Source organism: Ammospiza nelsoni, chromosome 5 (assembly GCF_027579445.1).
Source record: "Ammospiza nelsoni isolate bAmmNel1 chromosome 5, bAmmNel1.pri, whole genome shotgun sequence".
NCBI lineage: Eukaryota > Metazoa > Chordata > Aves > Passeriformes > Passerellidae > Ammospiza > Ammospiza nelsoni.
The window spans coordinates 37395789-37420541 of NC_080637.1; the positions used below are offsets into that span (position 1 = coordinate 37395789).

The 24753-nt window shown below is 40.5% G+C and overlaps 2 protein-coding genes across 6 annotated transcripts in view; both read right to left on the reverse strand.

The window, feature by feature from the left end:
• Positions 1 to 12261: 12261 nt before the first annotated feature.
• Positions 12262 to 14912, reverse strand: BBS10 (Bardet-Biedl syndrome 10). The gene is made up of 2 exons (XM_059473362.1): positions 14836 to 14912; positions 12262 to 14767 (listed from the first exon to the last, which is right to left on the reverse strand). The coding sequence occupies exons 1-2, from the start codon at positions 14895 to 14897 to the stop codon at positions 13009 to 13011; spliced, it is 1821 nt and encodes a 606-aa protein (XP_059329345.1). The 5' UTR covers positions 14898 to 14912; the 3' UTR covers positions 12262 to 13008.
• Positions 14913 to 15210: 298 nt separating this feature from the next.
• Positions 15211 to 24753, reverse strand: part of OSBPL8 (oxysterol binding protein like 8) — an 83076-nt gene continuing 73533 nt past the window's right edge. For all 5 annotated transcript variants that reach the window (XM_059471523.1, XM_059471527.1, XM_059471524.1 and 2 more), the window contains 7 exons: positions 24314 to 24403; positions 23616 to 23752; positions 23098 to 23283; positions 20707 to 20794; positions 20220 to 20322; positions 19561 to 19666; positions 15211 to 19346 (listed from right to left, as the gene is read on the reverse strand). In XM_059471523.1, the coding sequence (XP_059327506.1) occupies positions 19211 to 19346; positions 19561 to 19666; positions 20220 to 20322; positions 20707 to 20794; positions 23098 to 23283; positions 23616 to 23752; positions 24314 to 24403 (846 nt within the window). In that variant the 3' untranslated portion in view covers positions 15211 to 19210. The remainder of the gene's footprint in view (positions 19347 to 19560; positions 19667 to 20219; positions 20323 to 20706; positions 20795 to 23097; positions 23284 to 23615; positions 23753 to 24313; positions 24404 to 24753) is intronic.

A 24753-nucleotide genomic window follows, 5' to 3' on the forward strand; every position in this document is an offset into this window, starting at 1 on the left:
CTAGATGAACTTAATATCACAATGCTCTTCTTTCCAAAGGTAATTTGCCATTCTGATGGATTACTTCTTTAAGAAAAAAAAACAAACTAAAACCCATGATGTATTTAGAGGGCTGTCACCAATTTAAATAGCTGCCAACTTTTACAACATTAGCAAATAAAGAGAGTGTAAAAGTTCCAGTGTCAACTACTGCCTCCTCCAGGGGTGATGTTATTTCTAATGTGTTTTTCCTGTGGAAGGAACTTTCTCCTCTTCTGTTTCTTGTGACTGCCAACTGCACAGAGACCACCACTTAGTCAAATTCACTAAGTGAATGGTGTATATGAACCAAGTAGAAAAGTGGATAAAGTGAGTGAAGATCACAATTTAATCATACACATTTATGAATTTTAGCAGTTTGCATTCATGTGCACTCACCTGCCATGCAGTCATCAGGAAGGTGAGCCTTTGTTGCCTTATATTTAGTAGGAGAGCTGGGCAGATTTCTGACCACATGTTGGGATTTTCTGTCCCCCAGCCCGTCCCATGAGCAATATCAGCTGTAGATAGAGCTGTGCCAGTCTGTTTTACACAGAGCAAATGTGAACTGAAAGGCAGCCTGCCTAGACAGCTATGAAACACCAAGCCCTGCCATCTGCTTATCTCTTATATTCAAAACCTGTCATGAGAAATGGGGAGAGCTCCCAGCTATCTCTGACCCAGCTCACCTAAGACAATTCCAGGAGGCACATACCCTCACATCTAAATTGTGCAGACAGGCAGACATTAAAAAACTGAAGATTCAAATCCTGTCTATCACCAAAAATACCATGCTATTCCATACTTTGGATCTGGTTTTCTTCTCAGCCTCAAAGAACTGAAGGAACTAAGACCAAGAAGCAGCCTGGGGGAGACTAGATGCTTCAGTTGCATACAGTTTACAAAAACACTTTAACAGGAAAGAAATAAGGGGATGGAAAGAAGGGCACTGTAAGATAACAGCACGACCACCAGCTCAGCCCAAGGGGCTCTCCAGTCTTTTAACCTGCTGGCTGACACCTACCAAGCAAATGCTAGCAAAGCTTTTTGGGATTCCTGGTTCTTCCATCATCATTTCAAGCACACCAACAGTGGAGGGAGCGTGCACAACCTTTACCTCTTTTCACAGGCATTGTCTGGGATAGGAGGAAGGCCTCCAGGAAAAGAGAAAAGAAAGAGGCTTCCTTTCATCTGGGTCAAAAAAGAGATAGAGAGGAGCCAGGTTCATTTAGTAGAAAAGTACCTAAACTGCTTTTGCATAGGCCTCTGAAGAGTATCCAGGATACCTGAAGCAGATGTGACATCTGAGGCCAACAGTTGTTCTCATTACTGATACAAAGTGTTGTTTCTTTTTAAAAAATTCTCTTATTTGGAAGGTTTCTAGTGCCACACACAGCAGTCAGAGAGAGACTGCCAACCTCGGCAAGGAAGGCTGCCGCATCTCAGGGAATGTGAGCTCGCCTCTGGAAGATGGCCAGTTCTGTCTCCTGCAGTTCTGGCATCTCAGCAGGAACTGAGAGTCATTGCCTTGCAGACAGCAGATATCCTCGGCTCGGTAAACATGCAGGATGCTCTCAGTGAAACCGGAGACAAATGCAAATAGGCCCCCTCTGTCCAATCCCGAACTCCCATTCCCCTTTCACAGCAATTGCAGTCTGAATTCAAATTTAGGGAATCCATGCAAACATTCCATCTCTGGAGCTCAGCATCAGCCCTTCCCAAATGTCCCTGGCCTTATAAACCTAAACCCTTCATGTTGCCATCCTGTGAGAACCCAGGTTCTGTAAAGTATCTTGAATTTAGGAAACAGAAGAGGTCTGCATTTCACCAAATGCAAAGGAGAGATCAAGCTTCAGGACTGTACCCTCTGGTTTTTTTTCTTTTTCCATTTGTACTTGGGAATTTGATTTTTATATATTAGGGCAAATCACTGCAAGTGATTTCTTTCAGCAGCAGTAAGGCGAGGCAGTTTGCCATGGCCCAGGGCATTAAACCAGTCTGCCCTTCTATGGCACAGCAAAGCCAAAAAACCTTACCCCCTTTTCTCAGTTCCATCAGTACTCTGACATTTATTGTCACCTGTGCACTGGTGGATTGGGCTTCTCCAGTCAATCTCCTTTGCAGCAGCAGTCAGATTTTAATCAAAATCTGTCGCTTGTTTTATGAGCAACAATAGACATCAGCACTGTTTTTTTAAAACTAAAATTGGGGTTTCAGTTGCTAATAGCATATGAATCAGTTCTCTCTGACTTTCCCATATAACCTTGAGGATAATTAATCAGCTCTTTAACACAATCATGCCTCTCTGTCCTTGTCTTCGCTGTTAGGATGTTCTGTCAAGGTACCTGTGGAAGTTCAAGTTCTTAGTCAGAGCATCATAACAACCTGGCTACAATTAAAATATATAATTCTATAAATAAATATCTAATACTCTACACATTCAGAGTACACGAATTGCTATAGAAATAGCATTCTATGAATTAAGTATTATACAGTGGACTCTGAAGCAACCCAGATCACCTCTCATAATACCCAAAAAATGGCTTTTGGTCCATTGGAACAAATCCAAGCAAAATTACTTCTTTCTCTTTTGTAGATTAGGTCTGAAGAATTGAAATGGGGATTAGGATCCCAGATAAGTACCTGATTTTGACCCAGAGGTTTGTGTTGGAGCTGTTAAAGTTATAATTTATAACTTATTAGTTATAAGTTTCTAATATTATATTTTAAAACATCATCTCCAGTATCTATGGAGAAAGAAGCAAAAGGTAAATAATAAATATGTAGGCATTGGACTCACTCTTTTAATGGCAGTAGTAAATCTTCCAAAGTGTAGATTATTTCATGAAGACTGTTAAAGTTAAGTAGTGAAAAGAGAATGAATGGCAAAGCATTTTTATTGTGCTAGTGATCAACAGAAGCAACTACTGGAATGATGTGATGAGTATAACCCAGTAAATAGCCTCCATCTCCACGTTTCATCCTAATCACCCAGTGCTACACAGGTAGTCTGCTGCTCACTTAACTCAAGCTCCTAGCAAACCAAGTGACACACTATGTAACAATTTGTTGTTCCCTAAAAGTTAGACCTGGACTTGGATTAAGGAACAAAGAAATTAAAGATCTGGCTGCAAGGGGAGAAGAGAGAGTTTCCCAGGCAGTGATTTTCCATACAGCTTTCCTCCACTGCTTTTAGGAGACAGAGCTGGTGCCAGGCAGTATGGCAATACCTCTGGTTGGCTGACCATGGAGAAAGTCACATCATTGACCTGGACATCATTATACCACACTCAGGCCATGCCAGCTCCAGAAGGGAGGCAGCTTGCCCTTGAACACTGGCTTAGCCAGGGGTACCAGGGCTTCCTTTGCACCTTTTGGAAGTCACTGCAACCTGTCCTGGCTTGGCTACACAGCACATATCCTTTTCATAGAATCACAGAATCACTTGTTTTTCACTTGTTCCAAGATGCTTGGAGTTCAAATCACAAGCAATGGCTCAGAGAAATACAGAAAAAAATATGGAGCTACAGTATGGGAAAGGGAAGGGCTCATTAAAACCATTGCATTTTAAACATTTCTCTGTACTGCATGCAGAAATCCTTTACATGTGAGGGAGCTGGTTTTTTATTAGAAGGGAAAGAAAAGTAGGAAATGGTGCCTGTTTCCTCATTAGCAACTCACTTTTCCTACAGCAGTTGTGGGTAAAGGAATACAATATGCAGTAACTGCAATCCTGGTAGAAACAGTTTTCTTCACTCTATAAAAAGATAATTGAGAAAATGAGAGGATATCTAATACATTACTTTTTGTTTTTTACTTTTTTTTTTTCAAACAATGATTGCACTTGCATCTCTCCTTGAATTCCCCATGATTTAAAGCACAGTCTGAAACCTTTATGAATATGAAGCCTCCTTGTATCTCATGATGAAAAATTAATCACATGGGCATTAACTGACTTACTCTAGGCTATGCAGTAAATCAATGCCAGCAATGATAAAACCCTGGGGTCTTAAACTCTGCCTCCTCCTCCTCTAGCTGATTATTGTGGAATAATACAATATAAATACCACTCTGTGGTATTTAATAGCTATTTCAGCAGAAGACCAACTGTTGGTGTGTTATTTTTACAATAAATGCCTGTTATTGTGAAAAGTTTGAAAAGTCCTCAGCATTTGCTTTCTTCAAATTGAATATTCATATCTGCTGTTCTCTATTGAATCATTCAATGACTCTTAAACATAATTTTTGAATAGGGTAATTAAAAAATATGAGCACATAAATAGTAAGTCAAGAGAAATTCTGGCATCTAAGATTTTAACAAAACATGACAACTCTCAACCTTGAGGAAGGAATATGGATAAGGAATGGCGGCCAGTGTCTCATGGCACATAAAAACAGTGCCAGGGAGGAAAATTACAGAGGGAAAACACATGTCACATTATGGAAACTAAAGAAAGGTACATGCACACATTTCTTCCTACAGATGTGGGTGTTTTTACGAGTGGAGCAAATTTATTCCAAGTTCAAAACTGGAGCATTTGGAAAGTTCACAATGACAAGTGCAACACCATTAGGAGCTGTAGAGGCAGCATTTCAAGGCACTAGCATTTATTCTACCTTCTGACATGAACACCCACTCATTCTGCCAACAGGAATCCAGAGGGAATAATGATGAGAAATTTATTTCTCTGCATTTCGATATAAATTCAGACTTCGTTATAAATCTGAGCAATGTCAAAATGTAAAGGTACAATTTTTAAAATGCTGCACAGTTCATGAGATTCTAAATGCCATTTGCAGATGCTGCTGGTTCAGGATCCAATCCTAACCTCAGGCACAAATTGTTATAAAACTCCACAAGAAGAAATCCACTAGTTTCTCCCCATGGTTCATGGGGTCACATTTCCAGGATATTCAGAGATGTTTCCTACATTTTTATTATAATTTGATTTTTACTGTTAAAATGCTACAGCCAAAGTCAGTCAGTTACTGAATCAATAAAAGGCTTTTGAGATCATATATTAATCATATTTACAAAGCCCTAGAGACACCACAGAATAAATGGTTAAAACTCAAATATGTTAAATACAATAGCAAGAAAATGATTTATGATCTTGTTCATGCATTTTAATTCAACCACATATTTTTTTTTTCAGCAGGAAAAGCAATGTGAACTATTATTTTAAAAAAACTGGTATCAATCATCTTCTGCTCTTAAGTGCTAGGCAATTAATTTTACTGGTCTGGTACTCTGTCAATTCAGTATCTTCTGTTTATAATCACTTGAATACATTTGGATTAGAGGTTTGGGGTCTGAATATGCAGAGGCTGAAACTTGCTGTTTTCAGCAGGACAGACATTTTTCGTAAGTGCCAGCTATTAAACAAACAAGATGCTACCAATGCTGGATTGGTATTGGAGATGCTGGAAACCTGTGAGTTTTACAAGAATCGTTTCTCTTAAAACATTTCAGTCTTATAAGAAGACAGAACTATACAAGAAAATTACTTTTTCCCTACAATTCAATGAGGAGGCTAAAAGCACTGAACTCCTGCTGTATTTCACTATGAAAAGTAAGCTTGGAGGTCCTAGACAGGCTTTCTATGCTCTAACATAAGTAAATTTAGATCCATTATCTAAGGCCTAACAGATGGCAAATTTATCAGCTGATGATTTATGGCTTAAATAAGAGTTTGTACAATTATTTTCAAAGCAGTAAACCCAGCAATTTCCCACTACAGCCCTGTTATTCACCAGGTGCCCTGAAACACGAACCTGTGTGGGCTCCCCAGGCACAGGACACCACTAAAGCTCAAGCCCTGAGCCCCTCAAGGCTGAGGCTGGGGAGCCAAACTCTGCACTGCTGATACCAGCCTGCACCTTTGAAAGACCTAAGGATCAAAGCACATTCCAGAGGCTCAGGACAGTGAGGACAAGATGTGCTATCTAAAAAAATGTAATCCACACCCAGTCATTTCTTACCCACTCCTAGACACTGAGCTTCAGGAACAGAAATGTGAATCTTTATCTCAGGCCGTTGCAAGTTTACAGCCCAGGACACCTTGAGGCGTAGACAGACTGTCTCCAGAGCTCCTAACACTTTCCAAGGTAGCTACTCCTCTACACCAGGATAGGAGAAAATCGGCTTTATGGATTTTATCTTTTTCCACTTGGCAACTACCAAGTGGAAAAAGATACCAGTCTTCCAAAAGGGAGAGGAGAACTTAACGTCTTCCCTTTGCAACTGCTTCTCCAGGGAGAAAGGTGTGAAAGCTGGGGCTGGTTCTCCCCATTCACGAATCGGAGAGTCTATATTCTTCCTTCTACACGACAGTCCTTTTCTATGTTCTATTCATCAATCAGCCTTCATCTTTCCTCCCTCTTCTTTTTGAACTGGGCCTTCTTATCTCCTGTCTTCTCTTTCTCTCCACCCACACACCCATGGAGTTATTTCCATATTTCACTGTCTCATGAGCTCTACAGTCAAGCAGAAAGAAAAGGCAATGACACAGGAGGGGAAAATTTCCTGCTTTCTGCGTGATTATATATTGGCTCCTCTTGTAACTTCTGCAGCACTTAGGATTATAGCCCAGGTGGCAAACTTTTTAACAGAGGGGAGTCCTAGAACAAAATGATCCTGATACTACTTGCTAATTACTGCCAAGGCTTAAAATGTGTCTCACTGAAAAATTCTGCAAGGTGACAAAAATGTCTCCGATTACAGGGAATGTAATTTCCGATACTTGCTGCATTATAAGCACTGGTTGTTTGGAAATGCCAGAAAAACCCCTCTGCTTACCTACACCATAGCCTGCAAGATTTACTGAGCTGCTGAAATTCAATCCTAAACACTCTGGTAAGGTGAACTGTACCACATCTAATCTTGGCACTGTAGGACCCGTCTTTGTGTGACTGCTGGAGTGCAAGGGCAGAGCTACCTCCAGTGCCAACAGGAATGGCAGCAGCAGCTCTGCTGTGAGGCACTGCTCCTCAGGGTCATACTCCTAACACTAGGACATTAAAAAACCCTCATGCCAATAACATCTCCGGTACAATCAACACTGGTAACAGATTTAAATTGTTTCAGCATTTGTGATTATTTTGTACTTTTTCAGAACTGCATCAGTAATTAAAAGTCTCAGAGTATTACTGATTTTAGAAAAAAGTTCCCAAGCAGTTTAATTTGTCCATGAATATAATCCAGCAGTTTCTACAATCACTTTCGGTGCTCCTAAAGCAGTGGCATATAAATATAATCCTTATACATGATACCAGACATGTACCAAATCTAAAGTTAATATCTCAGTGGATGTTACTCTAATCTGGAGCTGCCTGTTCCCCCATGTACACAAAGAAAGCCCTGCTATGTATTTCCTCTCTGCATCCCCATTTTAAGGTAATATTTAATCAGATGCCTAGCCTGCAAAATGAAGACATCCACTGAAAGTAGGTCATGATTCTTATCAAAAGCAAGATCACCATGCTGGTTTGTTTTACCAGGAATCTCAAAATAAGAACAGATTAAAAAATCTGTTCAGTAAAACAGTACCTTTTACAAATACCTTTAATGGAAAATTTATCTTTTATAGTGATTTCAGCTGTTGATGGCTTAGGACACAGCCATGCACGACAGAGCATTACTGATGTGCCCTTAATCCTGCACTGGACCAAAGCCTCAGTGTAACAGCTCTTTTATCTGCTGGTGACTTTGTGAGAAACAAGCTGAACCAGCACAAATGGCCTCCCTATGGAAAACTCTTTTGTTTTCTTTTTGCCAGGACTGTTTTTAAAAAGGGTACACTGCATGATCTATTACAGGAACGAGCATCGCTTACAAAGTCTGGTCCTTTATTGAACCATGTAATAAAGAAGGAGCTACTATGTATTACATCTATTACATTTTTGCTATTGTTTTTAGTTTCAGAATGCAAAAATTAGAATTCTTATTCCTGGAAGTAATTATTAGTTTAATATTCTATTCTATTAAGGGAGAAGTAATTTGCATAATCCTAGATCTAAACATCTATTTCTAGTCTCATTAACAGAACACAAACAACACCTTACACAAAATGATACTGCAAAACTACAATCGTGTTAATTACAGCCAAAGCATTTCAAAGTGACTGGTGCTAAATTCATTACTCTCTTGTTTTGTTTAGTTTTAATAGCAATAATGGGATAAGTACTATAGTAAATAGAACAACTATTTAATATTTGGGTTTACCAGTGACAAAACCACATAGTTTCTTAGATTTCGAGATCAAAATTAAACTAAACAGAATTTTGCAGCTGAACATTGAAAGTTTTTCTTTCTTAACATGAGATTTAAAAGAACCTGACTAAAAAAAATGGAAGAGGATAGATTAACCTAAACAAGTATAGAAATAATTCAGCAACGAAATCAGAAGTTTCTACCACTGATAGCAGACGTCATGTAACAAAAAGGAAATAGGAAATTTAGAACAGACGAATACAATTCTAGTGAAGTCCAGGAGACATATGCAAGTGAAGAATTTAATCTTCCTTAATCTTCTCGCATGGCACGATTAATCCCCTACCTTTGGGCTCCGGAAGATGACTTCTAGAGATAGCAACAGAAACAATATAATTTTTCTGCATATAAAATATAGAGAAAAATATAAAATATGCCAATATAGAGTATGTTCCTAAACAAAACATTGCATTTCCCTATCCCCTCTTACAAATGTGACTCAGCAGCATGAGATTTGTGGCACAACATAACAATTATCTTTGTTGTGTCTGGTTCCTATTTAATTATGCTCTCTCTACAGCTGCCAAAAATGCTGAAGGTCAGCTAAGCATGGATGAAAATGTAAGGCCACACTCAGGTCTCATAACTTGCACAAAAGAAGTTAAGCCATACCTGTTTGGTAACCAGGGAGAGCAGCGAGCACAGCCAGGGAAGGTGCTGGGCAGGGAGGAGCTGGCAGGGTTGGCAGTGGGGATAGCAGATCCAGGACAGCTGGGGAACAGAGGCTGCCTCAGTGGGGTCCCAGCACCTGCAACCCTCTGTTCAGACTCAACCCCCACACAAACCAACAAATAAAAACCAGTGCGTTCCTGTAATGTAAATAAATTATTCCTATTCTCAAGAACTGCATGCAGGAGGCAGTTTCAACCTAGTCTCACTGCACATTACTAGACCCATATAATAAAACCAGGGTTTTTAAAATGTAAGGAAAAAGAGAAACTACCTGCCTGTATATGTGAATCTGCTACGTAACAAATAGGATTACCTTGCTTAAAATATACCTACAAGTCTTTGTGGGTGGAATGAATGCCTTCAAAATATTCGGATGAATTTCATGTGGGACAGAGACATGAACTGTACCACATGGTACAGAATCTAAGTTTGCTAAGGGCTGCAGAAAGGAGAGTTAAACATCAAGTTATTTTAAAAGCCATTCTTTTAATCTTAGGCTATTGATGCCTAGAGAGGCTACCTGGAACAGAGGCTAGAAAAAGGAATAAAGTAGGTATTTATTAAAAGGCCTTCAAAGGATGAACCTTGGGTGGTACAAGAGCCCAGCTGTGTATCTACTCAAGATGGACATAAGACAGATGTCCAGTCACGAGTTTTCACACTTTTATAAGTTTTGATCCATTAGCATATTGGGGTCCAATTACAGCTTCAGGTTATGAAGTCCCATTCTCCCGGATTGCTCTCCTCAATTTGCTGTTGTTTACACTTTTTGGGCCTGAAGCTGCAATGGTGTCCTTGGTTCTCAGGCTGAAAAAGGATTGTTTTGTCTAACTGAACTGTGAAGAGAACTTGCTAACACTTTATATGAAGTTCACAGTTACACACTAAGGCAGTACAGAATCTGAAAAATATGAAAGCTAAAACTTAAAGCATCACTATTAGTATCAGCATCCGTGACCTTAATGTCTTATTTCAAGATTGGAGTGGAAACACATGTCCATGTGTACCTAACTTCCACTTTGCATGGAGGCCAACCCATATTTAGAAATATAAAAATAATAGAATCATTGTGAAAAATAATCTCTGTGAAACAGTGCATGAAGAAAAAGCCATAGGCTGTTACAACCCCAGTGAATGCCCCAACACACTGGTCCCTGTGGTTTTGAGTGAGTAAACATGTTGTCCCAAGCTGTTCCAGGCAACCTCTTTGATCCCTGTCACTGTGACAAGAGATCACTTGTCCCCCTGACAAAGGGCAAGCTACAGCTAGGGACAGCTTTAAAAATCAGGATAGCTGTGAGATGTACGAGCTATTGCATTCCTAAGGCTTAGGCACCAAGGAGCAACATGAACAGCCCAGGCAGCCTCTGCAATGTGGGGCGCTGCTGAAGCAGGTGACAAACATCAGCAGAGCAGAAATGGCAGGGACAACAGCCAAGGCAGAGCCCAGCAGGCAGACTGAGCTGCTTCTCAGGGCTACAAGCAGCCTTTCTCTTAAGGGGCAGATGGGATAGCAGTGAACCCAAAACATTTTCTAAGATGTTTACATGTTTACATCCAGGCTAATTACTGAAGAAGACTCCTAAGGATAAGGAAGAGCTGAATCCAGCAGTAAATCTGTTCTTTCCAAAGACTAAGGTAATGCCTTTTTTTCCCCCTTGAGCTGGTGCACATCTTGTAATGAGCTTAGACTCCAGGACTGGAACCCAACAGCCAAATCTTGAGCAAGCACCCACTTCTGCAGACCAGGACAAAGAATGAAGGGACATTCCTATCCAAGGGAAAAGCCTGCCATGATCCCAGTTCTGCAGACAGAATAGGAAAACAGTGGTTCAAAATGGAAAACAGATAATTGATAAAATATAAAAGGACAGAGAAGTCATAGAAATATAGTTCTTGCCTCCATGAATCTTCAGACTCAAGAGGTTTCACCAAAAACAGGTCAGAAAAAAAGTTTTATATAACTGTCATTTTTTAATTCTCCTTTGTATCTCTGGCATGCAAAAGTTCTATATATGATAAAATTTCTGGACTTTCTTCTTCCCAGTAAGAATGACACAATTTAAATCAAATAACCAGAAGTCTGTTCACGTAACAAAATATTTTTAACCTTTCAAAGAAACTGCAGTACTGAAAGTAACCAGACGTGCAAATGGTATAAAGTGAAATGACACAGTACTCTCTTTATTTAGACAGCACCTTGATTCAGAATACAAAAGTTGCTTCTGCAGAGAACCCCTGCTGCTGCCAGGCTTCACATGTTCTATGCCACAGCAGTTAGACTACCACAGAGCAAATCAATCCTCTCTGGCCAGCAAGTTGGTCAGTGGTTTGAAGAGAGTATTTCAGAAACTTGTGCAAGAGCAAAACTGTCTCATCAGCTCATTACAGCAGTAAAATGCAGACCCAAGTGGCTGCTGAAGCGCCAGGGCTGGTGGGAGCTCCCAGCGCCCTCCAGGCAGAACAGGGCACTGGAACATTCCACAAAGGAGATTTCTCTAGGCTCATACTACACCTGTCATATTAAGGAGCTTCCAAGAGGACATGGCAGCAACAAGGATGGGATTCTTTTTCCTCCCTGTTTAATTCTCCACTACCTCCACACCTGCCAAAAGATTCTAACAAAAACAATTACTGTCCTTAGTTCTTTGGTACAGAAATCGCTCTAGTGAGCCCTGAGTTTCACTATTATTCATCTGCAGATGTCTGTAAGAGTGTATTTGTCAGGAAAAAAAAAATTATTACCATGTTTTTTATTACCAGGAATATATGTAAAATGTCAATGGAAAGTTGCAGTCAAACAAAGCATTGCTGACAAAACACCTGAAAGAATTTGGGTAGTTTAAGTCTTATGAAGAAACTGAAAAAGGAAAAGCCTAAATTAATGGAGGGGAAAAAAAAAATCTCTTTTCTAGTTGTAATCATCTCAGGTATAGCAAGTAAATATGATTTATGCCTATGGCTTTAAACAGCCCCACTCAATTTTATTTAATAGAATGAAAAAAAAAAGCCAAACAAAACCATTACTCTCAGTATTATGCAACACTGGGAAATGCACACAGAACCAACTTGATACCATTATCAGCTGCAGCTGGTCAAGTTACTCAAAAACCTCCTCCATCAAACCTATAATTTTTAGGACCCAGCAGAAAGGGAGGTTCACATGCAGGTGCTTTGGACTTAAAGCAAATATTATTATGGTGAAAACTCTAAGGAAAAAAGAATTAGGGAAAACCAGAACCAACCAAAAACAAACCCAGAATAACATCCTTAATGATCAAAGACTGAACTGTCTCAAGTTTTTCAAACAGAACTGCTTTATTTTTTTTCCTGTAAGTACATAGCCTTTTATACCAAGACCACAACTCAACCCATTGTAGTTAAAACAAAGAGTTGTATTAAGCAATGCCATATAAACTAATTTTCCAGAGAAGCTGCCATAAAGTCATGGTATGAAATTATTCTTAACTCTTCTAGTTTAACTGAAATGAACTCAATGGAAGATAAAAATGCTGCATCTCCTATCAGAAAATTCTTCATTGGGAAGAGGCTAACAAGTTAGATTTTTGCCTTTATAGTCAAAATTATGAGGTATACAAAATACTTTTATTTAAAAAAAAAATTAATCTGGCTAATTATGAAGGCTACAAAATCTACCCTTTGGTTTGTAACTTGAAAGTTCAGCGGCTCCTGTCATACTGGCAACTTTAAACATGCCAAGAAAAGAAATTACATCTAGCTTGTGAAAGCACTCAATCCACCAAAAGAGGGAAAGCTGACCCTTGGCTTGAATGTACACAGAATCCTCAGCATGGGGATAGAGACGGCACTGCACATCTGCAGTGGAAAATGGCTACACTCCCTCATGCTCAAAATGTCAAGGTCATATTGTTCATAACCCAGTTTTCCACAGTCTCTGCTGGTTAGCCTTTATCTTCTTAGAAAAGAAGCATCTTTTAGTCTCTAGCACGGACTTTTGAGGGTGTCCATTTGACAAGAAGACACAAGGAAACAACACATATAAACATCATTCTTTATTAATTATTTCAAGTGTCATCTTCTGAGTCATGATCCTCAATTTTTTGGAGCGGCCGCCTAATACCAATTACTAAGTCTATGGAGAGAAGCTCTGTAAGACAATGAAGAACTGAAATGACTAACTGGTATTTGCAATACACTGACTCTAAGCCTTCATTGTTTACAGGCAGTGGCTGATTTTTTTTGAGTAAATTAATGGCTTCAAGATAGAATTTGGTAAAGCTATCTCGTTCTGTCTGGTACAAAACCTTGGGAATACTTAGCAAAGCATCAGCAACTACGTTAGATACAATGGTTAACTCTGACTGCTGACACTGTTTTGCATAATCCTGAATATAATAATGTAACAGGATTTCAAAGTAACCTCCTACTGGCAAAACTGATCCTGCTTCTATGAGGCAGTTGGAGTAATCCTGTCCAACATCTGCACAACTCTCCTCCTGTTTAAATGGAACTATATGGCAACATGTTTTCTCTAGACCTTTGCCAACATCCAGGCACTCACACGCAGTGACTGTATCAGTGTTAAGTGCCACTAACACAGGAGTGCTGTGGTTCTTTTGATTGTGGACCAGCAGATCACTTTTATCAGGGTGAAAAGTTTTCCTTTCTGTTTCGTCACTAGGTGCTATCAGCTGACATTCAGGAACCTGGTTAATATTACAAGTATTTTCTATTACCAGCTGTTTCTGAGTCGCTGAAGAATGCCAAGTGTAAACATCTGAGGCTTTACTCTGGCTTTCACCTTCCGCTTTCCATTCCCCCCTCTGATCAACTGTTTTGAACAGCTGCTGCAGCATTGTGAACGCCTCTTGCAGAGCAGCAGCATGTTGCTCATTAACGCCATCGACCGGCCCACACAGGATCAGGCAGTGGGGCTGGAAGGCACGCACACTGGCGAAGCCAACGTGGATACATCTCTTGGAGACAAGCAGCAAGGGCCGGCAAAAGGTTACCACTGCAGTTTCGGTTATCTCTCTGTCCATGGTATCACCAAAAGGCACGTAAGGGGAGACACCAGTGATTTCACTGATAAGGGCCATTTCCTCCGAGGATAAGCACTCTACCACAGACACACCGCATAACTTGGCACAGTAGATAACTACATCTTCTTGCTTCACACTGGACAGTAACAGCTTAACGTTGTTACTCTGCAAGTGTTTCATTAAGGCTTCTGTCCTCTTAGCGATCCAGCGCAGGGAAGCCTGGTACTGACCTTCGGAGTCTACAACGAACTCCACACCGGGGGCCGTCAGGGCGGGCCGCAGGGGCTCGGTGACGAGTAGGGCCCGCAGCTCCCCGTCCGTCGGGCAGTAGGCAGCGAAGTCCCTGCGGAGGACGATGCCGGGCAGGACCCTGGAGCTCGCCAGGGGCAGGCCGGGCACGGCGGCGTGCAGCTCCGCGAACCGCTGGCTGAGGAGCCGCAGCACCTGCGGCCGTGTGGCGGCGGCCGGGGCGCAGCGCCGGCACATCTCGGCGCAGAGCCGCGCCAGGCGCCGCCGCTCGCCGGGGCCCAGCCGGCCGGCCAGGTACGGCTCCAGCAGCGGCTCCAGCGACCCGGGCGGCGCCGGCCGCAGGTGCCGCCGCAGCCCCCGCGCTGCCGCCCGCTCCAGCACTTGCGCCTCGAAATCTCGCAGCGCCCGCCGCAGCCCGGCGCCGCCGCCCGCCGCCCGCAGCCCGCCCAGCACGGCCGCCAGCAGCACCACGAAGCTCTTGGCGCCGTCCCCCGTCGCGGCGCGGTGGCTGCAGGCGCGGGCCGCCATCATCCTGCGGGGACACGGCCAGCGTTAGGGAGCCGCCCCCGCCGGCCTCGCCCGGCCCCCTCGCCGCGGTACCTGGCCGCCGGCGGCTCCACGCTCAGCGCCTCCAGCAGCCGCCGCCCGTCCCGCGTCGGCATCGCCTCGCCCGTGGGCCGCAGCAGCAGAGCCCGCCCGCCCCGCGGCCCCAGCGCGCCGCGCACCGCGCCCGCCAGCGCCGCCGCCTCCTGCCACAAGCGCGGCCGCTCCGGCCCGGCCGCCGCCATCGCCGCCGCGCCCGGGCCGCCCCTTCCTTCCCTCCCCCCTTCCTTCCGCCCGCCCGCCGAGCGTCAGGGCCGGGCCGCGCCCGGGCAGCGGCGGAGGGCGGGACAGGGGGAACACGGGGAGCGGGAGCCGCGCGGGAGGGACGGAGGAACGGGAGAGGGAGCGGCGCACAGAGCCCAGAGACGCGGAGGTGCGACACATCTTTATTGGAGGCGGGCCGTAACAGCTCAGAGCCCTCACACAAAGCCGTGATCCCGGGTGTCGGACAGGGCGGGACACGCGGGACGGGGAAGCGGGCGCTGTGTCCTGAGGGCTAATCTTCCCGCTTGGCAGAGCGAAAGGCCGGGGTAGGGCAGAAAGGAGAAAAAGTTAAGGAGAAAAAGCCCAAATAATCTCACCCCGAAGTTACATCATTCGAGCTATTTCTGTATTACCACAAAGTAGTGCAGCTTCACTGTAAACATCCCAAATCCTCGACTTTCGGCTCACCAGCCAGAAAGAAGAAATAGTGTAATGTTTTAAGAGCTGATTTTTTTCCCCCCCAGAGAATGACTAAGCAGGAACATCAGTTCTCAAACACAACAGCCCTCACAAAAGATCTGGTATTATATATGGCACAAATTTGACAAATCTTTACATGTCTCAGAACAGCATAGAAACCCATCAAGAAGGCACTGTTTACAATACTTGAATATCTGCTAAATTTTCTGTGATTTGCGGGTACTCCTGAAATAAAAATAATTAAAACGTAGAGATGTACAGAATTTTTGTTACACATTATTTACAAAACAATGGTAATAGCTAAAAATAACAGCCTTTAAGAAACTGACATACAAAGTCTGTTTCATAAACATGAATCTAGGGAGGAAAAAAAATTGCCAAAGGCACACAAGGGCAGCAAACAAACAAAAAAGAAGAAACCACAACCACTACATTTTACAAGACAACCTTGCAAATAATTTGTGAGATTTCATAAGTGGGAGGAAGGACACGAAAACCAGACTATACACCCTCATCAAGTGATATCAACTATTTAAAAGGAATCAACACATGAAATCCAAGAAACATCATCTACTGAAAATGATATTTGTTGTATTTCACATGGCATATTTACTTTTTCTTAGCTTAGGTTATCTGTACCCAGTTAGGCAATCTGTACCTAAATGGCAAATTAAAGGCATAGAGTGCATCTGAAAACAAACAAACCAACCCAACAAAACCACATGGCAAATTCTGCAGATATTTCCTGTACAAGGAAAAAAACCCAAACAAAACAGGAATTCAAAATCAAATGTGAAAACAAGTGCTGTTATAAACTTTAAAAACTAGAAGGCCACAGCCCTCAAGCATCAAGCATCTGCAAACTGTACAATCAATTTTTATATATGTGCAGAGCTCAGTCTTAAGCAGGTAGTAGTCAAGATCTGCTGTACATCATGGCTAAAGAGGACAATGGTGACGCACTAAAAAAAGGATCCATACATGTCTGTGACCAACTGTACAGTAAAAAATAGGGAAGAAGTTTCTTTGTTCTATTCAAATGAGGAAATATACAAAATCCAGCAAATTACTAGGTTTTCACTGTACTTTTCAGAATTTATCTAATCATAAAGTCTTGCAGAAGTCTGCAATCTTACTTTTCAAGAAGTTTCATCACACATCCTTCACCTTTCCAGTTCATCACTAAAACCACTTTTTCAACAGAATTCAACTCTAAAAAATAAGTTGAAAAGGAAAATAAGCAAAAGGATTTTGTTTTGCTCTGTTCAAGTCTTTCACTCATCGTGAGCTAAGCATGAACTTCAGCAATGGATTATCTTTTTAGTCTGACATTGTCCAACACTGCCAGCCAGCCAGCTGGCTGGGTCAAATCCAGTCACTACCATGTGGTCCATGTAAAAATGCATGCAAACTCTGTTATTCACTGCTCTTCAATAGAAGTGATTGAAAAAATCAGCATGAAAAGGCAGAAGTACATTTCTATTTACAAGGAGACAAAAGCTCGAAACTATCAGTCAAGAGTTTCAGCACCACAAATTTAGCAGAATATTATTTTAGGGGATTGAAGTTATTGCCCAAATCTCACTCATTGGATTATTCTCATGTTCAGAGTATGTTTAAAGGCTTGTAATGGATCTTAAGACAGGTGAAGCTTTGACATGTGAATGCAATAATGAACAGCCAAATTCCAGGCTAAGACTGTTAAAGTGAATGCCGTAATACTCTGCTTTCTTAATGCCATTTCATACATGGGTAACTTCAGTTTCCATTTAGAGACTGAGGCATTTGTAATTATTTTGTTTGTTTATGAAAGGACTTTTTATGTTTACAAATTTTGCCCCTGTTAAATCAGCTGTGGATTTAATAGAAGTCCAACCAGGTTTGGTCTTGCCCATGGCTACAAGATCTGGTTAACGTAACACGTTCCAGAAAAATTATATTCAAGACCAAACCATGCTGATGTGAAGCTGTACGAAACATGCTGAAGTTCACTGCTTACACAATAGACTTTCACACAGCTGAGGCCCACAGAAGAGGAAAGGTAAAAGATATGGGGAGGTGCATGGGTGTCAGCCACAGAAATATATAAACTGGACAGACAAACGAGAAAACAGTATTTTTACTAAATACTAGTGAGACTGATGCAGAACAGAAAGGCAGATCACCTGGAGACTCAGGCAGGCTGCCCAAGGCAGAGGCATAACCTGGCCATGGCAAAAAGCCAAACATGACTTTCAAACTATTCCACTGCCCAGGATGGATTTGATTCCTGAGAGGATCCTCTGAAAACAAACTTGGCTGTCCTTCACACTGTGCCACTCATCCTCCTGTTGTCTCACTTGGGGTACTGAAAATACTTTTTCATTTCTACAGCCCCTTTTTGCCTTGGTATGCTTGACTGGCACAGGGAACTCACCAGATAAATACCAGCACTACATTTTTGGCTGGAATTTTACAAATTCTATACATGCATATATTTCTTCAAATAAAAAATGTTAGAAACCCTGGTTTTGAATTTAAACTTAAGCTTTGCATGAATGTGTATGACTATAGCATACTAAGAAGGTGCATCCATGTATTCTGGTAGGTGGTATATACTTGCAGTACAGAGGGATTTCAAACACTTGGATTTTCCTCTTACTTGTTTTGAGATACATGGTGTTAGCCATCACACAACTTCTGAGCTTTCCCTGTGTAAACACACACATTGTTCATTTGCAACTCTGCTCATGACAGTGCCTGAATCCTATTCTACACTGCCTTTTGGAGATTCAGCTCACGCTACACACTAAACATACCCCTTGACATTTTGTTTCAAAAATACCCATGAGTCCTGGCATCAGCAGTCTGTCTGCTTACCATGACATGGCCATAAACAAATGTAAATCCAAAGCTGTAGATTTTTCAAGACTTACAAACATACCATAAATCCTTGACATTTGCAATTCATGAGAGAGTAGACCAAAACAGTACCTCCCTGGCTGCTGTACTGTTAAAAATGTGCTCTGTACAGTAGATGTGGGAATGTTTTTAAGATGAATCTTAAGTTTTAAAACTATAAAACAGCTGGCTTACAAGCCTACAGTAATTCAGGATAAAAACCTCATACTTCCAAAACTAATCAAGGACATTATATTGCAGATTTCCCAAAGACTTTTTACTTGCCATTTCCTAACACACACAATTTTTCCTATAATAATGTATTTGTTTGACCTTAAACAAAAGTTTACTTCCAAACACCCAATGCCATTTACAAAAGCTGATGGCTACTTCAAAACTTTTTGTTACAAAAATGATAAGTTTATATATGTAATGAAGTATGCCTGTTTATCATTCTACCATAAAGGACTCACATCCTACCTATGGGGTCTGACCTCAGTGTTGAACTTGATCTATTCTGTGGTGAAGATTCATCCGTGTGACGCAATATAAACACAAGGCTGATGTCATATGACTGCGAGACAGAGGCACACACCAGGAGCAAGAGTGTACTGGCACTTACACAGTTCTTACTGCAAGTGGGTAGACACAAGTATGATTCTGAACCATGAATGCTGAGGCAAAGTTCTGTAAGTTGCTGCTACACAGTTCTTTTACATAATATTGCATCATTTAAAGTCCAGCTTAAAATATGGTCCCCAGTAAAAGTTTGATCATTCCAGTTCAAGAAGGCCCTTGTTCACACTTCTTATTTGAACAAGACATTAATGATAAGCTGTAGCAGAACCATAAGTGCAATGAAGACATAGTGCTTAAACTGCAAGGAATGGTAGTCCCAGGGTGATGAATTAGAAGTGACTCTATTTCGTAGCGCCATGATCTCCCTGTAAGATAGAAAATTGTAAATTACAGACTAGACAATTTGACACTTTCTACTATGTTAGGGTTCCCTACAGAAGGCAGCTTTAGAGGAAAACGTTGAAACATCAATGAGCAATCAATATTTGAGAAAAGATGCATACCAGCCTCTAAGAGAAAAAAAAATCCTACAAGATTACTATTCTCTAAATAATTTTAAAGCATTTTAATTAGTACTACCTCTTAATGTCTTCCTGTGTTTCCTTTATAGACTCAATGGCACTATGTAGTTCACCAAGGTCTGTCCCTTTTTTCCTTATTCTTGTATTATGCTTCATAAGTTGTGCTAGAAGGATACAAAAGCCAGATGTAATTGACTGAAGTGACTGCTGCCATAAAAGGAACAAAGTGCAAAAGACAAACTAAACCTGTAGCAAAAATGAGGAGAAAATTTTCTAACTAGCTTCTATTGAAAACTTTATTTCAGAGTCACCTATACCACAGAACAGCAACTTTAGTGCTTGAAATATCTTTTAAACACTCATCATATTGTTTAGCTTCTGCAAACATTATCAACAAGAAAAATTTACCCTCTAGCCACATACTAATCTACAAATTAAAGTAAATTTTAAAGAAAGAAAACAGTTTATGAACATCATTCTTTCCCCCTAGATATTAAATATGTACAGCACTTAAGCCTACCTACACTGCATTTAAAAAGACAGGAAAATTTGCAATCAAAACCATGAGACATTCTGCTTTGTTTTCCAGAACATGCTTCACATTGGATAGAACTAAAATATTGTAAAAACATTGTGATAAGAAGAGTACTTATGACACTGAACTCTTCAGCTTCAAATAAATTTATTATTTGTGTAAGTAAATGTATCTTTTTGTACCTTCACTCCCAGAGGAGTCCTGGTTATCAGGCTCTGGGGATGAGAAACCACACTCTCCTTTCTTCAGACCGGATGGCTTTCGTTTGATTTTTGGAACAGTAACCTAAAATTCATAAATTTGTGTGTTATTTCCAGAGAACCAGAACTGTAGCAAAGCAGCACATTCCAACAATGACAGTTAAAAGCACAATATCTAAGAGCAGTCTAAGTTAAAATTTTTTATGTATTAGCAGTCTGAATTTTGTGCATCTTCCCATTTAAGGGAAAATACACACTAAACTGCTGAGCTCAAGTTTGCATATTTTATATTCCTACCCAATCAAGTAACTTCTGCTGCTTAGGATGCAACACAGAAGTGAAAGACTTTGAATATTGTGTGTAAACAACATTTCCCATTAATCCCAATGCTCTAATGATCTTTATACACATAATATACAATATATACAAGTTCCTGGATCTTGCATGTGCTGTCAGAACTGGAACATACCATTGGTGTCCGATGTCGAACTTTTGTCTGGATTGCACCATCTTTCTCAAACTGGATCATATCATTCAAAGGGTCCCATGGTCTGGTACTAGACAAAGTAAATAATGTTAACACTACAGTAATTTCAATAAGAAATATTTCCTTGCTCAGAAACTACTCAGTATGAAGAGGCTAAAACTCTCACTACACAGAAATCAGATATGGCATTATGATCTTATCTTCTACTTATGGTCCAGTCTTAACCTGCAGGGCCAACAGAGCTAAAAAATGAACTTCATGTCCAGATCAAACCCCCAGCCAGCTGATAGGAGTACAAACTATTACATTAACCAACAATACCATAATGATTTTTTTTTTGCCGATCATATCTGATTGAATCATGAAAGATTTTCTGCTTAAGATACAGTTATTATTTTAGAACTACAGGGAAATTAGAGGAATTTAAAAATATTTAGACTGCTTTTTGTTGAGTTTTCATTTTTCCTTTTCAAATATGCCTATGAAGGAGAGTTTAAGAATCAGTTGCCTCAAACCTGCTTTGATCCCAAAGCAGCTAATGGTAATTGAGACTGGTTTCATGAGATGCTAACGAGCTATGCACAGTTTTCTTGTTCTGATTTTTAAGAGTGCTTTATCAATTACAGTCTGATTCAGAATTTTAAAAACCACAACAGCATAAGACACATAACTCACTGGAGAACAACAAGCAGCCAAAGGAAAACGCCAATGTCACCAGTGATTACAGAGCTTTCAGGACAGAAACTGCAAGTGAGCTGCAGGAAGGATGTTCTGACGCAGAGCTTTAGCCAGAGTATATTGAGCAGGGATTTCCTTTTGTGTCCTTCTGCATGCCTTTTAAATAGCTGTAGCTGTTTCAGATGTTGTGAACACAGGTCTGCACTCACATCTTAGCTTAACCTGACTTGAATTAAATGTCATCTGAGGTAACTGGGTTAAGAACTAGGCATTGCTCTCTTCTCTATTTGTAATCCAGATGCCTAAATCCATAATCCAGATACCTTAACAAATGCTCCAGCTCACTGAACACATCTTTCACAGTAAGTGTAGAAGACTGCTCTCTACATGGACCAGGTGGTGAGCCAACATTATATGCTTGAAAGGAGAGGCTTTTTCCAGGGAACGCTGTCAGTGCAGACTGCTTTCTGGTACATAGCAAAATTTCTGTGACACATCCTTGAAGCACAAGGCCTCAAGGACATCAGGAATAACGCAGATTTACAAGATAGGTTCTAAAGTCTAACAGATTTCAAGTAGTCTAACAGATTTCAAGTAAAGTCCTCTTCCTAATGGTTTTGCACAGCGTTCAAGAGTATGGGCAGTCTATTCAGCTGGACTGTTCCCAACTCTCAAACAGGAAGAGGCATCAACAGCACTAGAGGATTCAAACCAAGAGAGGGTGCTTCACTGAGCATTTGATCTAGTTGGGGAATTTCCCTGCTGCACGATGTTTTCGGTGGTGAAAGTCTGCACAAACTTAATAAGAAGCCAATGAAATGGGAAAGGAATTAACTGAGAGTTGTTAAATACAGAGATTCCTTGTTAGGTTCCAGGAAACCTCCAAGTTCCAAATTTGCTTGAGATGTGTAGAGTACTCAGGATTCTTGTACTCTTCCCCGTACATACACTTAGGCTATGACCTTAATATCACCGTTCTTGTATAGAAAGGTAAAGGCCTCCCATGTTTAGCCACTGGAATATGCTTCCAGCATCCATGGATTCAGAGTTACCTAATTTCATTGTATCATTGTTGGCCTTTTAAATTTTACAATCCCTACAACACAGAAGCATGCTGGGTACTGAAAAGAAAATCAGCAGAACATGGGTGCTCTGTGAAAACCATCACTTGTAAAGGGCTCAGCTTCAAGCTGACTTTTGCAACATTGGTGAGGACACAGAATACATCCTTCCAGCAGTCAGGGAGACAGCTGCATCTTCAGCTTCTGCCCCAGAGCATCACACAAAGAGATTCACAGACACTCATGCAGGACAGATTTGACAGCCAGGCAGAGCCACCTCGTCCCAGCATTAACTATTGCTGCAAAGCTGCTATTCTTAGAGTTATTCTAATATATAACAAATTAAATGGCTCAATCCAACTATGCACAGGCTTCTCTGATTTTCAGACACTAGATTTTCTGATTTCCAGCTGGTATGCCCATATGTACAATATTTTCCAGTTTGGGAAAATCTGCACAGATGTCAGTCTAGGGGGAAAAAAGGGAGGACAAACACCAAACTGACATGCCCCAAAAAATCTAGAGCATAGCACAGCTATGTTGTTATACATAAATAAGCTATATGTATCAGTTCTTTTGCTGCTGAAACCACAGGAAGAGGCTCAGCAACATTACCAAGCACTCCAGGACTCACTCAGCATATTTATAGTGCCATTCTCCTGTGATTGAATCCTGATCGAACAGCTTGCATGCCCACTCTTCATCCTTAAGCTTCCTTTCTTTGGCACTCTTTCTCTGAGCTTCTTCCAGAATATATTTCTCCTGAGTAGCTTCTGTTTGGTCTTTATTATTTATTGCTTTTGTCACTTGTTGCCAAAGCCTGACAAATGAACAATATACAGAATCACCAGAGTCACAATCTGGTTGACAGAAATAACAGCAAACAATTTCCTCAATTATAGGCTAAGTAAATGGACCACCCTCCAAAGAGAATATTACCATTTTAATAGAAGTTTTATCTACATTTCTATCAAGATTTCTCTGACTTAATCCATATAAATAATGATCTTATATTTAACAGTGTTACTTTCTTTTATTATCAAAGGCTAGTATCATCAAATATGGGAAAGTAATGATAATTTGCTTCTATTTTGGAGAAGATTATGAGTTTTATTTTAGAAAAATAAATACATGGTTCTATAGTGAACTTACTTCTCTGATTCAAAGTCATCTTGCTCTTCAAACTTCACAGTGTATCTATGTAATCTACGCTGCTTTATCTCAGATGTTGGGTTCCAGAATGTCTCTGAAACACCTGTCTTCTTGTCACTAATAATAACTTCACTGTCCTGTAACAGATATGATTGGTTTCTTAATTGTAATTATCTCAGAGTGTCAAAATAACAAAAAAACAGGGCATGAGCTTTTTTTTTTTTTTGTAATAAGAATTTCTTTTCTTTAGAATGCATGCAGTTAAGAATAATTAGATATGCTAAATTTAAAATTCAATTTCTGCTCTCTGTGCTAGGTTCTAGCTTGGAACAGAGATGCAATGGAATCATTACTACATTCAAAAATGAGTGATGCCATGTCACCTCACCAGATCTGAAACAACCTCAAATATGTCATGCTGATGCCATAAAAATTCTTCATAGTACTAATGCATATACCAAAACATTTCACAAGATCATTGTGAAGGAACATTTAATTTTCTTTGTAAACTACTTAAACTTTTCCATCTTTTAAGAGCTGGAAATAGAACAATGTTGATTCTATACTTCCTGGAATACTTTCTGCAAAAGCAGTACTTCATTTTTTTAAAAACATGAGTCTTTTTTGCATTTAAGTGCTGTTTTCACCTGTCTCAACTGTCAGCCAGAATTTATAAAAGAGCATCACTCACTACTTACCCAGTGACCCTCTAAAACAGCCAGAACTTCTTTGCCAAGCTTAATTCTCCCTGATATTTGATTAACATTGTCATTGTTACCCAGAAAAGGCTGCAAAACAAAAACAAATGGTTTCAAGTTTATTTTAATAACATATTGTGAATTTATGAAATGTGCCGTAAACAGCCCTGATATCTTTAATATTGTATCTTCTACTTATTGATCTTAAAGAAGTCTAAAACCAGAGTACATAGTTTCTTCTTTCCTTCTTAGAAGATTTTCTGAGTAAAAGTATTCTCTAGCAGATGTTGAAAGAAAGAAAACAGAAAATAAGGCAGAAAACAGTGACACGATATACCGAAGGACACAATAATTTGCTACACTAATTTCATGGCTTTGCCAAGGACCATTTGTTACTAGAGATTATCTTTTGTAGAAACAGTAACGATTGCCAGGGATTT

Excerpts from the sequence above, each read along its gene's own strand:
- BBS10 (XM_059473362.1), bottom strand. The coding sequence starts at position 14,897 with ATGCCGACGCGGGACGGGCGGCGGCTGCTGGAGGCGCTGAGCGTGGAG. Across the intron at positions 14,768-14,835 it reads GTGGAGCCGCCGGCGGCCAG|GATGATGGCGGCCCGCGCCT; the intron begins GTACCGCGGCGA and ends GTGTCCCCGCAG.